The sequence below is a fragment of the Notothenia rossii genome (assembly GCF_949606895.1).
Source record: "Notothenia rossii genome assembly, chromosome: 6".
Classification (NCBI taxonomy): domain Eukaryota; kingdom Metazoa; phylum Chordata; class Actinopteri; order Perciformes; family Nototheniidae; genus Notothenia; species Notothenia rossii.
This window is the reverse complement of record NC_136909.1, coordinates 84,854,963-84,872,430: the sequence shown is the minus strand read 5'-3', so window position 1 is coordinate 84,872,430 and position 17,468 is coordinate 84,854,963. Positions and strand designations below refer to the sequence as shown.

General features: G+C 40.2%; 1 protein-coding gene across 4 annotated transcripts in view; it reads left to right on the top strand.

The window, feature by feature from the left end:
- Positions 1–16,454, top strand: part of lnpk (lunapark, ER junction formation factor) — a 16,474-nt gene extending 20 nt beyond the window's left edge. The window contains exons 1-16 of one of the 4 annotated variants that reach the window (XM_079687332.1): positions 1–111; positions 1,258–1,317; positions 2,352–2,393; positions 2,766–2,816; positions 2,908–3,044; positions 3,175–3,233; positions 4,754–4,794; positions 5,849–5,932; positions 6,024–6,075; positions 6,474–6,590; positions 7,411–7,503; positions 8,148–8,253; positions 9,461–9,531; positions 10,644–10,814; positions 12,626–12,725; positions 14,280–14,456. The exon at positions 1–111 is cut by the window's left edge and continues 20 nt beyond it. In XM_079687332.1, coding sequence (XP_079543458.1) covers positions 1,291–1,317; positions 2,352–2,393; positions 2,766–2,816; positions 2,908–3,044; positions 3,175–3,233; positions 4,754–4,794; positions 5,849–5,932; positions 6,024–6,075; positions 6,474–6,590; positions 7,411–7,503; positions 8,148–8,253; positions 9,461–9,531; positions 10,644–10,814; positions 12,626–12,725; positions 14,280–14,307 — 1,179 coding nt within the window. In that variant the 5' untranslated portion in view covers positions 1–111; positions 1,258–1,290 and the 3' untranslated portion in view covers positions 14,308–14,456. Of the gene's footprint in view, positions 112–1,257; positions 1,318–2,351; positions 2,394–2,765; positions 2,817–2,907; positions 3,045–3,174; positions 3,234–4,753; positions 4,795–5,848; positions 5,933–6,023; positions 6,076–6,473; positions 6,591–7,392; positions 7,504–8,147; positions 8,254–9,460; positions 9,532–10,643; positions 10,815–12,625; positions 12,726–14,279 lie in introns of all 4 variants that reach the window. The other 3 variants (XM_079687331.1, XM_079687330.1, XM_079687329.1) reach the window with 3 other exon arrangements.
- The last annotated feature ends 1,014 nt before the right edge of the window (positions 16,455–17,468 follow it).

Here is a 17,468-nt window from a genome sequence, read left to right as displayed (position 1 = left end):
CACGCCGCTTGTCAGTTGAAATGTCAGTTGAGCTAAAGTCTGCTGTTTGCTAGTTTCCGCGCTTAGTTGACTCAATGGCCGGTTAACAGAAACCCTTAAAAACCACCAAATGTAAGTATTTATTTTAATTTAAAAGGCTTAATGCAAATAAACATCCTTAAAGACAGCGTGTTGTTGGGACGGTGCTGGTCTGTTGTTGTTATTGTTCAGTAGCTGCTAACATATGCTAACAATTAACTTAACGTTATACTCTGATGCTGTTTAATGGTAATTCAACAATAGAGAAAGTTGCCTACGTTACAAACGGTCTTATATAACGGTTCTATTATCTGATAGCAGGTGGTTAAAAATATCTAGTGTTTAAATGGAGGAGCTAATGGTAGCTAAGACTGCATTAGTTAAAGCCAGAGGTGGAACGATAGGCGGAACAAGTACTCAGATATTGTACTTGAGTAAAAGTAGAACTACCAGGGTGTAGGAATACTCTGTTACAGTAAAAGTCCTGCATTCAAAATGTTCTTCAAGTAAAAGTAGAAAAGTATTATCATCAAAATATAGTTATATAAGTAGTGACAGTAAAAGTAGTCATTGTGCAGATTGGTCCATTTCAGAATAATATATTATGATATGTTTTATAATGATTGGTCATTAAAGTGATCTCAAAGCTGGTAAAGGTGCAGCTACTTTGAAAGACTTTGTAAACCGCAGGTACTGTATATGTAACTTATAGTTTCACTGTCTCCTGTAAAAGTACATTGGTAGATTTGCCTGCAAACATGCTAAAAATAGGTGGTCTTAAAGTAAAAGTATTTGTATCCGGTGACTGCCCTGGAGCTGTAGCTATAGCTAACCCCAAGTATTTTGGTTTAGAAAGTTTACCAAGTTTGCCCAGGACGTTGCTCACAATCTGCTTATTGGTGAAGTAGCTGTAAAGAACCTGCGCATGGTTGCCTTGTTATCTAAGTTGACTTATTTAAAAGATAAATCACTCATGCATGTTTGTATTGTTTGTATCGGTCATGTAGCATGAACAGCTTTTCAGTGTTAAAGATATGAATACATCATAATATGAACCTTTGTTGTGTTCTCTAAGTTATATAACTAGCCATAAGCAAAGTTTTCAGTACTAAATCCTCTACAACAATGGAAACCAGTGTGTCCAGCAGGTTTCCTGTAGACAGCTTCATAAATCCTGTGATGATGTAAGTGTTGTGTAAATGTTAAAATCGGGACTAACAGAGACTTTCTGTTCCACAGTGAAGCAAAGGAGTAAAAGAGGGACTTACAGATATGGGGGCTCTGATATCCAGATGGAGGGTAAGTGGATGAAAGAGTAAACACAAAAGACACTTTAGGTTTAGGTACCATATAGGAAACGTGTTAAAAGGAAATAGCAGCATTGCTTTTTATAAACAAGCAAGATAAAACACAATCCTCTGTCAAAACTAAAACAAGTTCTTCAAATCGTAACAAAATTCCCTTTTAGAAAATATTAAGCTGATAAAACTGATTTTGCAGGCCTGAGATCTTCTGGAAGAACATCGCCTTTCATCACAGGCTTTTCATCTAAAGGGTTGATGAATCATTTGGGGCCAAGTCGTGCATTATGTCGCTCAGTGTTAGTAACATCAGTTGCTAAATATACAGCAACAGATATAAATAGTCTACTCTATAAGATTCCCCTCGGCCCTGACCAGTCAAGTTCTTAAAATAGACATTTAAAGGTTATTGTTTTAATTAGCGTTTGGTCTGCAGCCGTGAACAGACGTCTCAAGTTATCTCCAGATTAAAGTCACACAACCAATGAAAAGAGTTGTGTTACTTCTGAGTGTATCAACCACAATTGTATTTCACGTCTTAAGCCTTGAAGAGTGAGCTTGAACACTGATTCAAAGGGGATTTCTTTCTATTTTGATAACAATGTTTGAGATAGTTGATGTGTGTGAGCTGTCATCAAAGTGAACCCTGCACACGAGCTGGATGAGATTCATATAGGCCGTCTATTTTTAAAACATACTAGAGAAGGGAAAGGGAAAGGGAGGGAGGGAGGGAAGGAGACAGAGACAGAGGGACGGAGAGAGTGAAACCCTTGCTTTTAAAATACCTTCATTCAACGAGGAGGGAGCTTGAACAGGGATCTGCGGATGTATAGATTTAAAATGTGAACTCAGATCAGCTCTTATTGACATTAGCCTGAGATATTTCAGTAAACGAGAAACTGAGACCTTGAAAAGTCACAAATAGCATAAACAGGCAGATTGTTTGCTGTCAAGTCCCTCAGTTCTGAATCACAAAGTGTTCATTAATCTGATTAACCCGACATTATTATCTGGTCTTTCTCCTGAATCCAGACAAAGCCGACCACAGTGGAGCAGCTGGAGAACCATGAGAAGGTACTGACACCAAAATGCGTCTGATTTAATGCACTTATAGCACAAGGAATATATGTTCAGTTTCCCCACACAGTATGAGTGCGTTCACATGAAACACAGCTGCCTATTTTCCACTTCTTTTTAATAATGACGATAACACACAGTACTTTAACTGGGGAATGTTTTGAAAGCAGGGCGATTGAATGATTGGATAATCACACTAACCACGAGCCAGTAAACAAAACAACATTGAATATTAACACCGTTTTCGAGCCATATACCAAATTAAATCAGAGAACAATGAAGAAGGATTTCCTGAACTCACATTCGGGGAATTCTTACCATCTGATTATTTGCTGCTCTGTTGAAATAACCGGACTGTTCCCTTTGTAGGAGATTAAAGAGCTGGAGGAGTTCAGAGCCAAAAACCAACGTCTGCAAAAGGTAGAGTCGTCAAAACAGCAAAGACGTGCATTGATATCCTTCAACTGTAGTTCCTAATCTCTGATCGATGAATATCTGTGTCTCTGTGCAGCTGAGGGTCGGCCAGTTAATTCTCTACTCGTCGGTCCTCTACCTGCTGATCTCTCTGGTGGTTTACTGCCTCTACCTGCCGGAACAATGGTTCCAGAGAATCTTCATGGCCGTGCCTTTCTTCATTTACCCCGTGCTGTGAGTCATCATGTTGTCCGACTATATCCTTCAAAACCATGGGAACAGTTTTAATGTGGCACAGCGCCATCGATGTGTCTTCAAATTTGAGTTGATAACAGCTGTGTTTTCCATTTGTCCTCGTCCTCAGAGTGTGGTTCATCAGGAGGTTGTTGGTCTTTCTCTTTTCCAAACGCACTGAGAGGAACAGTAAGTTGTCTTCACCTCTTCACCTGTTCATCGATCCGAACAGCTAACGCACATATCATATCTTTTTCAAGCTCTTGTTCGTTTTGAAGCCGAACCAAATAACCCTTTGACTGTGAAAACGACTAGCATTAGTCGCATTTACAATGAATTGTCTACCACCTTAACCTGTTGTGGACTCAATAGATATTCCATCCATGCGTTCTTTACAGGAGTAAACTATGCAGCAATTTTATTTCAGTCAGACAACTCACGTGTTTCTTTAACATGTTTATTAGAAGCAGCATATAGTTGAGTTTGGCGTCTAGGCTCAGGCCTCATCACTCCACAGATATACATAGCACCATGAGTGATGATTAAATAACTAACCCCCCGAGCCTACAGGTGGAAGCTGGGGTGATGGTGGGGTGGAAGCTTGGGTGATGGTGGGGTGGAAGCTGGGGTGATGGTGGGGTGGAAGCTGGGGTGATGGTGGGGTGATGGTGGGGTGATGGTGGGGTGGAAGCTGGGGTGATGGTGGGGTGGAAGCTGGGGTGATGGTGGGGTGATGGTGGGGTGGAAGCTGGGGTGATGGTGGGGTGATGGTGGGGTGGAAGCTGGGGTGGTGGTGGTGGGGCAGCTGGGGTGATGGTGGGGTGGAAGCTGGGGTGATGGTGGGGTGGAAGCTGGGGTGGAAGCTGGGGTGATGGTGGGGTGGAAGCTGGGGTGGTGGTGGGGTGGAAGCTGGGGTGATGGTGGGGTGGAAGCTGGGGTGATGGTGGGGTGGAAGCTGGGGTGATGGTGGGGTGGAAGCTGGGGTGATGGTGGGGTGATGGTGGGGTGATGGTGGGGTGGAAGCTGGGGTGATGGTGGGGTGGAAGCTGGGGTGATGGTGGGGTGATGGTGGGGTGGAAGCTGGGGTGATGGTGGGGTGATGGTGGGGTGGAAGCTGGGGTGGTGGTGGTGGGGCAGCTGGGGTGATGGTGGGGTGGAAGCTGGGGTGATGGTGGGGTGGAAGCTGGGGTGGAAGCTGGGGTGATGGTGGGGTGGAAGCTGGGGTGGTGGTGGTGGGGCAGCTGGGGTGATGGTGGGGTGGAAGCTGGGGTGATGGTGGGGTGGAAGCTGGGGTGGAAGCTGGGGTGATGGTGGGGTGGAAGCTGGGGTGATGGTGGGGTGGAAGCTGGGGTGATGGTGGGGTGGAAGCTGGGGTGGTGGTGGGGTGGAAGCTGGGGTGGTGGTGGGGCAGCAAGCAGCAGCGACGTGGAAGTAGCTGCAGCAACAGCAGCAACCAAAGCATGGAGAGAGATCTGGCTGGTTAAATAGAGCGGCATATTAAGGAGACTCTGATTGGTTGGTTGTAGAGTGGAAAGGGGCGTTATGTATGAATGCAGCAGAAGTGCCAAATGTCAGTGCCATGTCAAACTGGCCTGTGCTGGCCTGTGCTAAAGCAGACATGGCTGTTGTGTCTTTAATGTGGAACATGGAAAAGAATGACTATTAAGTAAACTGATTACAATTACTGTTATTTTGCCAATTCCTTTTAGATGAGAAACTGGAAGAACTAAAGGCTTCCAAAAAGAAGATTGTAAGTGTCCAATTTTCTTGAAATGTAATGTATCTGTCTTTTTATACCGACTTGTTTAAAGAAATGTTGGATGTTATGGGTTTAGTGAGTGTTACTGTTGTCTTTGAAACATGTTTCCAATGTGCCAGGTAGTATTCCTTTCAACAACAACTTGTCAAACAGGAATTTCTGCTTATTTAATAAGCAGATATAGGGTGCCACAGTGACGCGTCCTAAAACCCGGAAGGAAGTTAGCGTTTCACCACTTCCTGTTCCCTCGTCTCAGAGCCAATGGGATCTCTCCATAGGATTTTGGAAAATATCTGTAAATAAGGTCTGTGGTTGAGACACATTGAAGAGTTACAACATTAAATCCATCAGCAGTGACCCCACTGGTGATTTCTGAAGAGTTTAAGTGTCTGAAAAGCGATGGTTGTTACCAAGTGGCTGAATAGGACTACAGAAGTTGTGGAGGTCATTTTACGTCATTACGCCGAACACGTAAACACTCCTCTAAGTGTGTTTGTCCTGTTCTGCTTGAAAGCAAGTCCCTGCCTCCTGCAGACTGTTCAAACAAACGCTTCAACTCGTACCATTTAGAATCTGTAGTTTTGAATATGGATCTGAAGTTGGAGTGACGTTGAAGCAGCGACCCTGCTGTAGTTCCTTTATAGCATAACGTTAGCATTTTGCTTCTGGCGACTAGATTTATGATTTGAAATTTATAAAAGTAGGGTAGACATGTGGAGATGATCCGGCTGAACAAAACGTGATACGTCTCTTAAATGCGCTTCAACCACAGACCTTATTTCCAGCTATTTTCCAAAATCCTATGGAGTGATTGCATTGCTTTTTGACGAAGGAACCGGAAGGAGTTTACTTCCTGGTTTTAGGACGCGTCACTGCGACACCCTATATATTTTAACAAGCTTACAAATCAGCTGCTTTTGTCGTATTCTCTTATATGTAATTGTCCTTTTTAAACATTAGTGTTTTGCTTCTTTGAGAGCTCATTTGTGAATGAATCAATGGTCCACATTTAAGAGCACAAGGTAAACTTGTACGTTGTTTCCAGCTGGAGGAAGTGATGGAAACGGAGACGTACAAAAACGCCAAACTCATCCTGGAACGCTTTGATCCTGAAGCAAAGAGGAAAGCTGTGAGTGCTGCTTTTGTCTTTCGCTGTATATTGTTGTTTGTTTGGATCGTATATTTAAATTATATCTTTGTTTTGTTCTGCCGTGTCGTAGGAGCTGGAGTCCACTCCGGTGCGTCCTCCGATGACTCCCAGGCCAGGACAAGGTACGACTCATCAATAACACGACACAAAGATAAAGCTTTTAAAGTTCTTAGTTATGCTGTTATGTTCAGTCATCGTTCTTATGTTGAACGTGAATACATTTACTTTGAAAGTAATTATGGGACGTATTTCTTCTTTCATAGCAATTTTCCTTTTCAATTTCTTGCCGTGAAATAGGTCTTAAATTCTATTCAAAGTGGTCTTAAAAAGTCTTACATGTGAGTTGGTGAAACCTGCACGAACCCAGTTCTTTAGACGGAACCTCAGACCAGAGTTATGTGGAGACAAGAGCTACAAAAACCAACGCCTTCTCATCAGAATGAAAGTGTCAAAGTCACATCAAATGGTTGCATCTGCAAAATGACCACTTTCTATGATTTATTCCTCCTTTTTCGTGCAGAGGTTCGACAGAGAGGCGGGCCAATGAGACCGATGCTGATGGGAACCCCTATTGCGATGGCTATGACTCCCCAACCTGGAGCTCGTCTCCAAATGGGACCGGGGGGGACGCCTGTGGGTAAGAGGGAATACAGAGATACTTCACATGAAGGATGGTGAACTTTCCACACAGCAGAGAGGGCCAAAGTACACACATCCTGTACTCAAGTAGAAGTACAGATACTAGTGTTTAAAAATACTCTGGTGAAAGTAGAAGTACTGACTAAACTTCTTTACTCAAGTCAAAGTAAAGAGGCTTTGAAATGTACTTCCGTAAAAAGTACCCATAACTAGCAGCTGTTTTAAAGAGTACCTGACCTCCCTTTATATTAATAGAACAATAATGTCATTGTTAGCTAATGAATGTTTCCATGGTGACCAACGGCAACATGACAACGTTTCCATTGGTCCCTCTTCTTTAGAGAAGACCAGGAAATGATGGATCCACGGATCGTGTTCAAATCAATAGGCACGCAATGACTCCAAATAATAATGATCACGCCACCAAACACACATTCAGACTAAAGGAACCAGCCTGTTTGGAAAATGAGAGAAGTAGAAAGTACAGGTATTTGTGTTCAACATGTAAGAAGTAGAAAGTACAGGTATTTGGGTTCAAAATGTAAGAAGTCAAAGTAAAAAGTCGGCTGAAAAATAAGTAGTGGAGTAAATAAAGTACTGATACCAGAAAAATGTACTTAAGTACAGTAACAAAGTATTTGTACTCCACTACTTCCACCTCTGATGGTGGAAAGCAGATTCTCAGGCGTTCAGGTCGTGGTGAAGTCAAAGCCATCTGGAGGGAACTTCCCCCAGCTGGCTTTGACTCGCTTGTTTTAGACGTCCAAATGTGCCTTTATCCGGTGTCGCTCTCCCTTCAGAACCTGTCCCTCTCTCAGCTCCAGGAGGACCTCCCGAGAGATCCGCTCTGTCCGCCTCCGTCCTGCAGGGGTCACCGTCCAGGACCCCCTACTCTCCCATACCTGGAGTAGGTAGGTGAACAAAGAAACATCTCCTGTAGCTGTATTCAAGATTCAGGGGACAGTTTCATCCCACGGGCCATCAGACTCTTAAACACCTGCACTTTTGAAAGAAAATCCATAACATCTGTTTGCAACTTCTATCAATATTCCAATGACTTGTATACAGACTATTCTGCACTGTTTCTATTATATTCTATTTACTTCCACTATTTTACCTGTTGTTTTGTGTTGCCCTGCTGGAGGAGCCTGTGACCTCAGACGTTCATTGCCATAACTAAACTGTAGCTATGCACACATGACAAAGATATGGCAAGGGACATCTGAGGTCACAGGCTCCTCTAACAGAGCAACATGAATATATATATATTTAGGACATAAAACAAATAAAACATAAAATAGTGCAAGAGAATGTTTTGAGATGTGCAAGCAAATACAAATAGAATAGAAATAGTGCAAGAGAGAAGTAAATGGAATATGATGTATAGATGCAAACAGATGAATGTTTCTTTACAGAGTTCATTTCTGCAACTTAAGTTTGGGATACAGCTCTTGATCGATATGCACTTACATATTTAAGATTTTAGAAAAGCACTCCATACTTCCTAGTGTGTTCTTAATATTTATTTCCATGTGTGTGTGGACTGTTCTTGAAGGCATGCACCCACCCGGTCCTCCGTTAGCGAGACCCATTCTGCCCAAAGACAGAGGAGCCGTGGACCGAGTCATTGAGTACCTCGTAGGGGATGGACCACAGAACAGGTGAACACCCTTTTTGGAACTGTTGGGAAAATCCTGAATGTCCTCTTCCAATATTAGAGTCACATGATAACAAAGGTATCCCAACTGTAGCTGTGAACAGGATGTGTGATGACCTAGAAGAGCATCAGGACTGTTTGAGGCATGTGATAGCTATGTGATTAACATGATGATTCAGCCTCTATGGAGAGAGACATATGACAAGCATGCTCATTTCTGACGTGGAGCTAATCTGAAGTAAACATTGAATACTGCTTTCTATTCCTCCATCTTGGGACTGTGTAACTCCCTCTCTCCCTCTCAGCATGTGAAGGAGACAACATATTTTTCTTAAGATTTTGAGAAAAAGTCAGAATTTTGAGAGAAAGTCAGAATTTAGAATTTTTTCGAAAAAGTCTGGATTTTTGAGATTTTGAGAAAAAAATTCAGTTTTTTTAGATTTGGAGAAAAAGTCCAAATTTTGAGAGAAAGTAGAAATTTTGATAAAAAATCAGGTTTTTGAAAAAAAGTCAAAAATGTTGAGAAAAAGTCAGAATTTTGAAATGTTGAGAAAAAGTCAAGTCTTTTTGTAAAACTCAGATTTTTTTGCAAAAGTCAGATTTGTGGAGAAAAAGTCAACATTTTTAGTAAAAGTCAGAATTTTCAAAAAAAAAGTCAGATTTTTCCGATGTATGATTTCTCTCTTGGATATCAGCATGTGAAGGACACTGTTCAGGAACTAGTTGATGCTCTGTATGTGATGACTACTTACATTCTGGAGAGGATCACAAATACATGGATCCTGAGATTCAAGCTCAAGCCGGTGACCAGTGATATTTTTCTACACTAACGAACTCACATTCTCATAAAGCAGGCTGTAGAACCACAGGAGTGGTGTTCAGCATTTCTCAGACCTCCTCTAGCTATATCTACTTTACTAGAGGGAGGTCATAGCGACGGGGATTGAAGTAGCTGCAACAGAAACTATAAAAAAGGGAAAAAGCTGGAGTTCATTCTGCAGATGTCATCAAGATAAAGTACCAATCATAACGTCTAAAGCACCTTATTAAAGGTATTCTAGAAAATATGTAATTACTGAGTGAAGTAGATAGATGGATGGATGGATGGATAGAGAGAGAGAGAGATTTACTAAATATTTATTTGAAAGTACTGAACACCACAAAAGTATTCAGTCTCTCCATCTCCCTTTGTCCCTTCTTGCTTCCCTTAGATACGCTTTGATCTGCCAGCAGTGTTTCTCTCATAACGGCATGGCTCTGAGAGAAGAGTTTGAGTATCTCGGTAAGAACAGAAACACACCACTGCACTAACTGAGGAGTAACGTCTCAATCAACAGACAACACAATGTAAACTCTGTAAAGTACAGTGTTATTCATTATCTTTGCTTTTTAAGGCTTCTAATGTGTTTTATGCTCTTAATGTCTTTCATTTTTGTACAGCACTTTGAATTGCCTTGTGTTGAACGGTGTTATATAAATAAACTTGCCTTTAAAGCAGTGGTTCTCAACTGGTCAGGCCTCGGGACACACTTTTTACTTGGTCAATAAATCGCGACCCAACATTTTGAAGCACTCAAATCTATTCAACAAAAAAAGGTGCTGTAATATATACGCTTTTTAGCATACAATATTAATACAAGTGAAGTGCAGTGCATATATCCCTTATATCCCTTCACAGAACTAAAGAATGCTTTAAAAAAGGTTTAATGAGATGATGGAATCAAAGCTGAACTGTATAAAAGGGCACACATGCTGAAAACCCCACCCCCAGCAGGGGGGTCTGGGGGGATTCTCCACCAGGAGATTTTTAGAAATACTAACATAAACTATGCATTCTGGTACACTCTGAGAAGAAAATAAATACATCTATTACTACCCGACATATTCATAATAGTTTATTCCATTGTTTGTTTTTCACTTAGTTCTGACAGAGAAGAGCAAAGAGGAGATAGCCCCCATTGTTCTGTGACCTGTCAATCATCAGACCGGGGGTCATATTTCATTATGTGTTCATTTGTATCTGAAGTTGTACCCATGGATGTATAAAGAATAGTTCTACCGTAAAGTTATTCTCCGTGGGGACTTCCGGCAACAATCTTGATTCTGATTGGCCAGAAGACTCGAGAACACATCAGCAAAGATGTTTTATTGAGAAAATGATCACTACGTGAATACTGGTCTCCGGTACTTCCAGTCCAACGCCTACTGCAGGCACAGCGTTAGAAAATTGGGCCTTCAAAATAAAAGTGTTTTTTTTTCCAAATTTTTTTTCTTCACTCACACATCCAAACGGGTCCGCGACCCACTTTTGGGTCGCGACCCACCAGTTGAGAACCACTGCCTTAAAGTATACAATCTCTCCTTCTAAATGCTTATTATTATCTCCCCCCGCAGCATTTCGTTGTGCGTATTGCTACTTCCTGAATCCGGCCAGGAAGACGCGCCCTCAGGCTCCCAGACTTCCAGAGTTCAGCTACGAGAGGAGGCTGCGAGCAGAGTCTCGATCCCCAGGACCAGCACCTCGTTCCCCCCCAGACACAGAGGAGAGCGCCCCCCCCTCTGGAGGTACGGGAAAAACACAGAAACTCACAAAGTGTTCTCCTCAGTTCTGAACTGATGAAACCGGGTTAGGGCCAATAATAAAACTGTTGGAGAATGCAGTGTCTGTTCTGATTGACACACTGACGTACAGAGAAGTAAATCAGGTTTAAATCTGAAGCCAGAAGGAGAAGAAATTGGTTCAGACCGAGATGATGAACACGTCTCACTCTCACCCTGTTGTGTGTATCCTAACAGAGTTTCCGTTAGAGCCGGTCAAGGTCTTCTTTGCTATTTATTGAGCTTTAAAACAAATTGATAAGAATCAAGGCATGAAGGTGTGTATTTTATTGAAAAGTAGCTTTTTAATAAAAGTACATTTGACCCCCCCTATCGCAACATAGTCAGCACTCGCAGAGATGTCATTTTTAAAACATTTCATTTGTTGGTTTTCATCAATTATTTACTTCCATTCTTGAGAGGATCATAGGTACATGGATCCTGAGATTGAACAACATTTTAAGTATTTAGAAAAGTCAACATTTTGAGAAAAAGTCTGAATTCTGAGATTTTGAGAAAAAGCCTGAATTTTGAGATTTTGAGAAAAAGTCAGATTTTTTAGATATTGAGAAAAAGTCAGATTATTGAGTCTGAATTTTGAGATTTTGAGAAAAAGTCTGAATTTTGAGATTTTGAGAAAAAGTCTGAATTTTGAAAAAGTCTGAATTCTGAGATTTTGAGAAAAAGTCAGATTTTTTAGATATTGAGAAAAGTCAGTTTTTTGAGATTTTTCTTAAAGTCTGAATTTTGAGATATCTCAAGTAAGTACTTAACAAATAAACGATGTAAAACTCAGTTAATGGGGTCCATTTTTAAATTGCATCAGTTTATAGTCAAAGTCTAATATTCGGTAATTACCGGCAAACGGAAACTCTGGTATCCTCATGTTATTTACTCCATGTCCTAACCCCATCGTTAAATGCATCTTAGAAAATTACTCTAGTTTTTATTATTTTGTGTTCTGATTCTTTTCTTAATGATGGCAGCAGACAGGCACGCCACAGGAAGCAACACATTATCATTTTAGAACTACAGCTATCATTGGATAATCTCTCAATAGATAGTTTTCAATTATGAAATCTGTTGAAAGGACTGTCATGACTGTGTCCGTGCTGCTGCAACACAATCCAGATAACCAGACAAATATAATAATATATGTTATTTATAAAGGGTACGCAAAACACAAATATAAACATTTCTTTCATAATATTAACATCACATCAGGTAAATTAAAGTGCATGAAGGTAATACAAATACACACATTTTGGTGATGATAATATTTGACAATATTAATAATATATCAAAAACATATAAATAAATACATTTAATAAATACATATAATAAAAAAAAGCTTACTTTCCTTCCCAAATATCCTCGTTCTACATGAAATGCATAAAAATCTCCTTGATAGAATGAAAATAATACATCTTACCTAAATGCTTGTTCGTGTCCTTTTTCAAATCAAATCAAGTTTTATTTATACAGCACATTTAAAAGCGATTTTTGGTCGAGCCAAAGTGCTGTACATGTAATAAAAACAATAATTTACAACAGAAATATAAAAAAATAAAAACACAGGGAATAGTCAGGTGTCATACTCCGCTCTGATAGGAGGCCATTTTTGTAAATGCTGTGGGACTAATGAAGGATTTCTGATTGCAAAGGAATCCAAAAAGAACCGAAATCAGACGTTCCCCTGCACGTTTCCTTCCTGTTACACACTAACTGTTGCGGTACAGACCCTTGGTGTGTGTAACGGTGTGATCTTGCCTCTATAGCTAAGGCTCCGGCTCCGTGGACTTCGGTCCACAGTTTCCACATCCAGCCCGAGTCCAAAGAACCCTCAGAACCCTCAGAACCGACCTCTGCAGAGCCCAGGTTCCCCTCCTCTCCTGCACCCTCTGATCTGGGATCATTTCAATCTGATTTGATCAATCTCCCTCGCTGTATAATCTATAACACTGTAGAAAGGTTCAAATCTCACTAAAGCAATGATGGGTTTAAGCGGTTAATGGATGTGTTCACTAGAACTGGGTCAAGCAGAGTTGGCAAATACATTACAATTCATCTTGCACAGAAACTGAAACACTTGATGTAGTATAGTCTGAATGATCCTGATGGAAAGACAAAGACATGCTGCTGTTTGACCCAGATCTGGTCAGTGCTTAAAATATCAAGACGTATTTCCTGATTCACTAATATACTCTCAAATCCACAGAAATGAATGTCTAAATCGTCAAATATTTTGCTCATAAAGTATGATTTAATTTCCGATCTCTTAACCCCTATTCTGATGATGTCTTTTTTAACCCTTAGATTCATAAGTGGGTCTTTTTGGACCTGTTGAGGTGGTTTTCTTGAAGTGTCTTTGTAATTACATTTTTGTATCATTTCATATTCCAGCTATTCATGTTTTGGATATCATGCCATTCAAATTTAAAATTTACATTTTAAGAAATTGTAGTTTTTGTATTTCTACCCCAAGCTTCCATAAGTGGGTCAAAAACGACCCGCATGCATTTCCTATGGGATCCTTTGATTCTTATCACCTGTTGCTGTCAGGACTACATTCACTGTGGACCACACAGACTACATCAAAAGTGACACCTCTCAGGAAGATTATTTTACACAGCAAGATCTGAAACCCGTCAGAATAATAATAATAATAATAATAATAATAAATTATATTTGTATAGGGCTTTTCAAGGACTCAACATCGCTTTACAATATGAGGGAAGGTTAGGGTGGGGGGTATAGGACTATCAAACTTGATCAACCGGCATGGATTGATGGGGGGTGGGCTATGAGTAGACAAGAGCAGAAGAGATGAGTTTTGAAAAGGGACTGGAATACTGTGAGGGTCTCAGAATAGCGGAGATCTTTGCATCAATATGTTCAAAACGATTTTTTTCAAAATGGAAAAAAAAAATTAAAAAATTCTAAATAGTGAAAAATTAAATCTAAAATGTTCGAGTGTGAACCAAAATATAATATTAAATATTATACAAGTGATTTTTCTTGACACAAATGACATAAAAACCTGATAAAAACACATATTATTCTAATGCGGGTCCTTTTTGACCCACTTATGGAAGAGTGTAGAGTCCAGTCACTCAAAGGGCATCTAAGGGTTAATATCGGCGCAAGAGATTTTATTATAACGGCTCTGATTGGTGGTTTTAATCAACACTCATTTACCCAATCCTAGTTGTAATTAAAGTCTCCAATAACTCCCTTTTTCCCTTCTAACTCTTTTTCAAGCTTATTAAACCCTAAACTGCTAATCTTCTTTGATTTAGCTCTGATTTGAACTCCCGACAGTCAATCATGTCTTACATTGCAAACAATTGTAATGATCCGGGATGTTCCCCCTCTTCACCTGCTGTTCTCTTTATGCTTTTATGTTTTATACTTGCTTTTTTTTGTCTTCAGACGAAAGAGAGATGACGGAGGAGGATAGAGCCACTAAACAAGATGAAGAGGGTGAGAGCCAATCAGAAGAGCAGCTTCCACAGGAGGAGGAAGAGCAGCAGCAGCAGCAGCAGGAGGAGGAAGAAGTAGAAGAAGTAGCTCAGGAGGAGGAAGGGGTGAAATCAGAGCAGAGTCACAGCGCCCCCTGTGAGACAGAGTCGTAATTGCAGAGAGACCAAACTGAAGGTTCTGTTAATGGCCGTGATAGACAGGTGGCATTTTAAAGCAATATACATTAATATCATTCTTTCTTACAACAATTTTTTGGGTCTGAAAACCACTTTTTTCTCATCAAAACACCATCAAATGAAACCAAGCATGTACAGGAGATTATGCACTTTGTAAACGGTGCATAACGTGTTCATTTCTGGCATGCAGAATTATGCAAATCACGTCCAATCAAACAACGATATTGCCTGAAATGACGTCAGCAAATCACGGCCGTGACAGCTCCCTGAGAAGGTCTCAGATTGATGATTGTAGTTTGAAATCTTAAGGCTGCGTCTCCGCAGAGCTGCTGATAACGCTCTATACGTGGTGACTGTTTTATTCACTTTTAAGTATTCTATCATTTAAGGTTTTTAAATGGCTGCTGTACGATTTCTTTATGATAAGTTTAAGATACAACAGGTTTGTCGTGAAATGCAGGAAACATGCTTACATCTGGAATCCTTTAGTGACCCCATTCTGTGTGGTGTCTTTATGTTTAGCTTAATATCCCTGTTTATTATGGAACATGTAAGTATTGTGTGCATGTAGACAAACCCGTTGTGAATCAGGACATGCTATCAGTATAATATTACGTTTTAAGGTACTGCTATAGCTTTCTTCACTTCCTATTTTTAAATCTCCTTTACAAGCTTTTAGCCAGCTTTTTAAGCAATGTTGGCTTTTCTGTTAGAGCCACAGCTGGACACATTTCAAGTTTTATTTTAATGATATTTTAGCAGCTTTTCCCAGACGAGATGTATCTGAGATTTGAGAAGTTTTCAAATTGACGCTAGCCAATGAAAACAGTCCAGATTACGACTGTTGTTTACCGTTCATGCCTTTTGTTGGTGAGCAAGTTGCATGCAATCTATGTAGACCAACTTCTTTCAGCAACACATATTTAATGCCCCACTTATTACTGCAGCTCCACAGAACAACACCTAAACACAGCCGTCAGTGGTGCAGCTGAAAGGGTTTTTATTTGAGCACAGACGCATGATTGTTGTAGAAGCCATTCTGTACAACCCCTCTCCATAGATAGAAACAACATGTGTACACAGCAGGGCTTATTTGACTTATTCTAACTTAGATTATGGTAAAAAAGCCTAAAACAAATCTACAATTAAAGTACGTTTTTTCTTTGAGGCGTGGCCCTTGAACCTAAAGGTGTCAGTGTTTTACGAGCAGTGCTAACAATATGTCTGAACAAGCTTTTAAACGGTAAAGGAAACGAACAGAGTGGAGCTTAATCTATTTATCTGTTTATTGCCAATTAGTGTTCTCAATATAATTTGCCAAACGCACTGTTTTATCTTGATTTGCACTGAGTTTCTCTTTGTATTTATTCGGCCATTTTGTGTTTTAATCTGTTCACGTACTGTTTGATTTGAAACTGTAGACGTACACACTTTAACTAGCACTGAAACAATTATTATAACGTCTGGTTTGAGTTCTCTAGAAAGTTCTTTGTTTTATTCACTCTCCTTTTGCTCAAGTGTTTTTAACGTGTGCTTACAGAGTTTACAGTGTATCCTGCTACTGTAGCAACACACACACATATTTATTCAAACAACGAGGGTCTATGCAAGTATAAAAACATGGGGCCTGGTCCTAGAAACACACACACAAAATGTTCAGTTCGGGTACAAAAACCACACACACAACTCTATTGAATGTGTTGACTCTTAACTGTTTGATACCAGTGTTAATAACCTTCTTCTCCCACTGATGGTGATGACATGTGGAACAAATCCTCAGCTGTCACTCTATTTATGATTTGAAAAACTCCCGCTTTGTCTCCCGCACTGAGTGTAACACATGTTTACTTAATTCTTCCTCTGATAGATTGATCAATTCTCTTTTTCTGCCTAATGGTTGTCATAAAGTGGGCACATTGCACGCTTAATAAACGTTTTTAGCAACAAAGGAACTTGTTTTTCTGATGTTATTCTGTCCATGTCTGCTTCACTCATTAATTAAAGTGGACCTATCATGCTATATTGGAAACATATATTGTAGGGCCATACCTATACAAAACATGTCTGTGAAGTGTTTTGCTTAAAATACCAAACAGATCCCCCGTTGTAGCCACGCCTCATACTGCTCATACCCCTCTTTTGCAGCCCTGTTAGAGAAACGCAGATTTTGGGTCCTTAGCTTTAAAAAAAAAAAAAAAAAAGAGGAGGCGGAGCTAATGCCTGATCAGAATTCTACCGGAGATAAAGTTACATTCTGCTGTGATAAAACGCCATCCTGTTCTAAACCACATCAAGGATTATTTCTGAAACAGTATGGAGCTCAAATGCTTTTTCTCTTGCAGGTTTATCACAAGGTTAGTTCCTTTTTTATCTCCTGCTTTTTAAACACGTGTGCTCTCCAGGACAGGTTAGCTCTGAGTGTTAGCGATGCTAATGTAAACAAAGACAAGATTACGTCCAAAACACGTCAGGAATTGTTGCTGATAGCAACTCTGCAGGTCCGCCGCCGATATGAGGTCATATCGGCAGCAAATCTGTATCCGCCCGTTGTACCCCCGTTTTTAAAAGATTTGGGTACGGAGGAAAAGAGAAAGGGTTTTATTTTCTGACGCTGTGTGAGTTCCCCGACACACCGGGGAGGGACACATACTTATGTATAAAAGACATCAAAAGGTGCATTTTGCATGATAGGTCCCCTTTAAATATATTAGTTTTAATTCATTAATATATAAATTAGGCTCAAATAAAACAGGATGCATGGCCAGTTAGCAGGAGGGGGATGAGAAAATGTTGTTTGTTGGGATTTTGGTGAATTTTTGAATTGCTCTATCTCAAATGTGCACACATGCTCCACAAAACACACATATATACTTAATGCTATCCATTGTATCCTGAGTAAGCAGCATAGCGTTTTCAATTTGAAAAACGTGCATGTTTTTGAGCAAAAATATACCTTGAAACT